At 35.2% G+C, this 5,762-nt stretch overlaps 1 protein-coding gene across 2 annotated transcripts in view; it reads right to left on the reverse strand.

The window, feature by feature from the left end:
- LOC106880377 (microtubule-associated protein RP/EB family member 3) overlaps positions 1–5,455 on the reverse strand; it is a 10,089-nt gene extending 4,634 nt beyond the window's left edge. Inside the window, exon 1 of one of the 2 annotated variants that reach the window (XM_014930264.2) lies at positions 4,045–5,455. In XM_014930264.2, coding sequence (XP_014785750.1) covers positions 4,045–4,987 — 943 coding nt within the window. In that variant the 5' untranslated portion in view covers positions 4,988–5,455. The remainder of the gene's footprint in view (positions 1–4,044) is intronic. The other variant, XM_014930265.2, reaches the window with a different exon arrangement.
- Between the last annotated feature and the right edge of the window lie 307 nt (positions 5,456–5,762).

The raw sequence follows: 5,762 nt of genomic DNA on the forward strand, positions 1-5,762 counted from the left end.
CTAAAGATCTTTCTGACTTTCTGAATGCCGATAATGATTCGATCATTATTTGAAAAGATTTTCCAGTCAAGCACACTCTTTTAAACAAAATTATTAGCTACAAATATCAGGTGGAATGCCTGACCTAGAGCTGTGCTATGTGAACAAAAAATACAGAATAAACAGAAAAAAAACTAATGTCTAAGCCACACTGTAAATTTTAAACTTACATAGGAAATGTAAAAAAAAGAATGTAATGACCAATGAGCTTGCAAAATTCTGCAGAGTCTATGCTGAATATCGTCACATCAAAAGAATTAGCATCTTTCTTATTTACTTTTAATGATGATCGAAAGAAATCAATGACATTATTGCATGCGTGTTTCTTTTGAAATGAGATTCGATTGAAATGTAATTTTTAACGAAAACTAATTCGTTTTTTGGAGCCAAAAATTGATTATCATAAGATAAAACTCTGATATCAGGCTGAGTAAACTGACGTAGATGCTTTGTTGCAATTAGTGTTGCACTAATTATTAATACTGTTATTTCATTAACTTAAATCTGTTCGCTTAATTGTAACAATAGTAATGTCTTCGATATTTTGACTCACAATAATTAATACTCTTTTTTTTAACGTACGTTTCGGATTCAATGTTTTCGAGGTTTAAATCCGGAATTTACTTTTTACTTGCTTCAGTCATTAGACTGCGGCCATGCTGGGGCACTGCCTTGAAGAACTTTAGTCGAACGAATCGACCCCAGTACCTATTTATTTAATATATATATATATGTATGTATGTATGTATGTATGTATGTACGTAAGTTGAAAACGTGACAAAGTTTGGTATATAAATAAGCATAATGGGAATAAGTTCGAATATCTTATGAACGCTCATTGGATAACATGAAATGAAAGAATCTTACTGAACGAACGTTGTTCAAAGAACTGAAATGTTGAACAATACACCGAGAGTCGCAGAGATAAATCACAGCAAAAAAAAAAAAACAGTATAATTGTCACCGAAGCATGTAAAAGTGTTTATGTGTATGAAATTATGAAAAAGATGAAAATTGTTGATGATTGAGTGTCATGAAAGAATCGAAGAATACAAAGAAATTAAGTGAAAGAATTTTGATGTTTGAAATTAGAGGGGGCAACATTCCCATAATCCCGTGCATTCTGAGTGTTGAATTTCTGAGTGCGTGTGTGTGTGTGTGTGTGTGTGTGTGTGTGTGTGTGTGTGTGTGTGTGTGTGTGTGTGTGTGTGTGTGTGTGTGTGTGTGTGTGTGTGTGTGTATGCATATATATATATATACATATTGTGGTCCTAATCAACAATTATGTCTAAATAACAGCATAGTAAATATTTTGAGGAGCGTTTACAGTAGTCTAACTTCCCTGGTCGTTTGTTTGATGCGAGAACGCCTTGGAATAATATGAAAAAATTTCCGCTTGAACATAGATTTACAACGTAGATTTCAACCCATAACAGCCATGTACGTATGAAGTAGTGTGGCCATAAATTGGTGATTACATGTTAACAGCCACCGAATTATTTTTAAGCAAACCGAATGTACTTAGAAAGACTTGTGGGAAATCTTTTTTTCTTATTTATTTAATGCATAGATGCATTGACAAAAGCAAATTTTAACGTAATTCTCGATTACTCTAACGTAATTTCTTGGTATAAGTTTCCAGTCGTGAGCATATTGCCTTTCTGTATATCAGGGATTAGATTATCCAATCTGTAGTTCCTATTTTAAAAAGAATATTTCGGGAGTTGCAATACACACACACACACAGACACACAGTAATAATTTCATATTCGGGTATAAACCTTGTGGTATGCTGTTTAAAACCCATCTACAGTATTCGGCTACCTGATGTCAACAACAGTGTGAAGGTATATGCCACTGGATTTACTTGAGGAATTCCTGTGTGTCCGTAGAGTTTATAGAAAAAATATGAGAGACAGAAACTGGAATTCGTGAGACTCTTTATTCGGGTCCACTACGATCATTTCAACGCAGTGCTTGCTGGCGAGATGCTGTACAATCAATTTTCATACATGATACGTGCAAATGCGTCTCTTCGGGTCACTTTTAAAAAAGTACCTCGTTTTTTATTTGCCCTTATTTGCTTATTTCTATAACAAGAAGTTCTGCCTGGAATAGTATGTTATCCATCACCATAATGAAAAAATTCTTCTCATATAAACAATAAAATAAAGTAAACAAGGATAAAAATAAGGAATAAAAAAAAGAAAAGAAAATCATATAAAATGTAATACACTAATAATAAGACACAGTTAAAGAAAAACATAAAACATGCGATCAGAATAGAACAAAACAAAAAAAACAAGGGGACATTTATATTAACCTTTACAATTCATCAAAACAAGGTACTTAGCACAGACACAGACACACACACACACACACACACACACACACACACACACACACACACACACACAAGCACTGCTAGGCTGCATCACTAATTCAGTTCTTAACCAAATTGAATGCAATTCTTTTCTAGCAATGATGGTACATTTGAAGATAAAATAATTGAAATTTGGTTGATTAGGGAAAAGTTAGATCAAAAATGGAAGAACAAAGCGAAGAATTGGCTTTGAATCAAACTAAGTTATTTTAAAAGAGAATTAAAGATTAATTGGGTTTAAAAGAAGGTGCCCATTGAGAAAAATCTTTTGGTGAAAACCTAGTGTGGTTTTAAGTGAAGGAAGAAAATGGTAATTCCCAAAATTTATTTTGAATCAAAATATCGCAGCTATTGCAAAAGAAAAATATTCAATAGCTGTGTTGAAACGAAAGAGTTCTACGAGAGGAATCTTACGATGGAAACCTCACCAAAAAATATTAGCTACAAAAAAAAGTGGCGTGGCTTTAAGGGACGAAAAAGTAAAGGTGATTATTTTAACAAAGCAAATTAATTTTGACATTTTAACACAGCGTTATAAAAGACAGCATGCGACGTCAAAAGTTCCTTGGGTTAATGGCACACAGCGCTTGGCCGGATTTCGGTAGATATTGGGTTCGATTACTTGTGCTGGCTATGTTTTGGTTCTTTTTAATCTTCTGATTTACCCGATCTTCTAAGATGTTTTCGCAGTTATACAGCGTTCGAGAATTACATTATTTTCTGCAAAAATCCAACTTATTCGGCTTCAATATTTGTTTATAAAAATACATCATTCACACACAGTGAATAATTTTTGAAGACGAACTTCTAGTCACACGCGAGCACTTTTAAGATTCAACACTAATTCAGCTCTCAACCAAATTGAATGCGTTTTTCATTTTTAGGAATGATGGTCCAGGCTTAAACTACGTGCAGAGATTAAATAATTGAAATTTGGTTCATTAGAAAAAAGTTAAATCAAAATGTTTGAGGTCAAAAATGGAAGAGTAAAGTGAATAACTGAGAAGAATTTTTGGTGAAAATTTGTATACGAAAGGCAAGAATAAACCCTTAATTGTCTCTCCTTACTACCTCTGTGACATAGCAACTGTCTTTGCTCTACTTCCATGATATTTCTGTTTTAATGAGGCGGAAGGGCACCATTTTTATAGTTCTTCCAAGACTGGTGAAGTTGGGAAGGAGAGAAATCTGCTAAGGACCTGATTGCTTTCTACAATTGCAAAATAGTGTTTGGAGACATGCAGGAATCAAGAGATCGTTTATTAAATCTCTAAATTATATATTTATGAATAGTACAAGAAACGCTACATAAACAACATTAGTGGTTCTATCAGATATGATCACTTTTTCTCTCTTACAACTCTCACTCTCTCAATTTATCTCTTGCTCCTCTCTCTCTCTCTCTCTCTCTCTCTCTCTCTCTCTCTCTCTCTCACGCATTTCTCGCAGTCAAAACACCGTCTTTTTGACATGACATACTGGTTGAGTATGTTCCTTATTTGCGTTCAAATTTTCATAGTCTACACCGGAAAATTTAACAATAGTATTTAGTACTTTGCTAACCTGCTCTAGAGCATTGAGCAGTGTTTGAGAGAAAATTACATTATTACTACTTAGAGTACCTTTTTGAGCAGGTGTCAAACCCATGTCACCTGTTTGTGCCGTTCTGGTGCCGTCCTTCAGTGTCGGTGACTTTGATGTTTCACACTGCGGTGAGCGACTCTGCGTTTCTATTGCCGAAACTGATAATGAAGCAGAACCTTTTTTATTGCGTTTCCTTTCTTTTTTGAAGGGCGAAGCACCAGGCAGAGCTTGATAACTCTTTGATGCACTACGAGAACTAACCGGCTTTTTCATGTTCTCTTCAATTATATTCAAACTTTCGGATGGGTTTAGGTCAAGTAATGGTTTTATCAAAGAGTTCCGAGATGGTTGTCTGGTAAGTAACAATGAAGGACATTTTGAGTCCATGTGATATTTCTCGATGATTCTCTGATGTAGCTTCCGTTTTTCCATTTGGAGTTTTCTGCTTCCAGTAATATCTGTTCGCAGCTTCATTGTTAATGCCATCGGTAATTTAAGGCGACCAATTGTTCGATCGTGTATATTGCCCAGCTTCCGATTGCTTTTGTTTCCTATGTCTACAAAGTTTCGAACTTGGCATTTTGAACGAAGCTTAGAGATGCTATACGGCTGGCCGACGTAATTAGCTTCAAAAAATAACTTGAACCATCGTCCGAAATAAAAGTTGTCCTTGAAAGTCATCCGCATCATATTCTCCATTGGAATGTTTTTGATGATTCCGAGTTCATTGAAAATGCACTGAAGACACTTGAAATTGTGATATTTATCATAATCCGTCAGGCCGCCAATCCGAACTTTTCTTAGCGAAAGTGATCCCGGGAAAAGGATTTCCATTCCAAGACAAAGGTCTGTTCCACTTCCAAGTTCACCAATGTCTTTCATTTCTGGGCAAAGAGTTTCCTGAAGCCAGTTAATCAGGGTTTCTTTGCTAATGTTATGTATCCCCTGAGACTGTGTATTCGTGACAACTTGCATCTCCATTTTGTTAAACTGTCTCTGCAGTACGACACTTCGAAATAGGACTTTTAAACATATATCGAAATAGTGAACGAAGTCTTTTTTCGAAATTATATATCGCAGGCATGAACTGCCTTTGCAGTGATGTCAAACTGATAGTGACGTCACACTGTGACGACGTCGTCAAAGGCGACTTCTCAGTCTTCATTTGTAGTCAGAAGGTTAAAGTCATATCTTTAAAGCGAATAAATAAACAAGTATTCCACCACAGCGAAATGTTGCGGTCAGTAACGGGAATTCAAACGGTAAATGTCCTTGATAAAGCAGCAAGGCCATAACTTCGATTTCACTTTTTAAATTGCCATCACACCACGCCTTTTGTCTCTCAGACTCTTCAGAAAAGAACAAACGCTGTAAAAATATCTTAACCTTTCGATTTGTAGAATTTCAATTCGACAGTTTGAGAACTTCTCAAAGAATGAACAGATTTGTTGATGTACGTTTTACAAAACCTACTCTGTCTACTTTAACATCCGGTTCAAAACGGAAGTGACGTAGGAAGTGAAGGCGTTTCATCTAACAAACAATGTATAATTATAAGAGTAGTTTACACATGATGACAACGAAGATAAATTACATTGACTTAGCATTTTATAGTAATTTTTATAAACATGATAAAGAGATAGATAGACAGAGATAGATAGATAGATAGATAGATAGATAGATAGATAGATAGATAGACAGACAGACAGACAGACAGACAGACAGACAGATAGATAGACAGACAGACAGACAGACA

Source organism: Octopus bimaculoides, chromosome 19 (genome assembly GCF_001194135.2).
Source record: "Octopus bimaculoides isolate UCB-OBI-ISO-001 chromosome 19, ASM119413v2, whole genome shotgun sequence".
Lineage (NCBI taxonomy): Eukaryota > Metazoa > Mollusca > Cephalopoda > Octopoda > Octopodidae > Octopus > Octopus bimaculoides.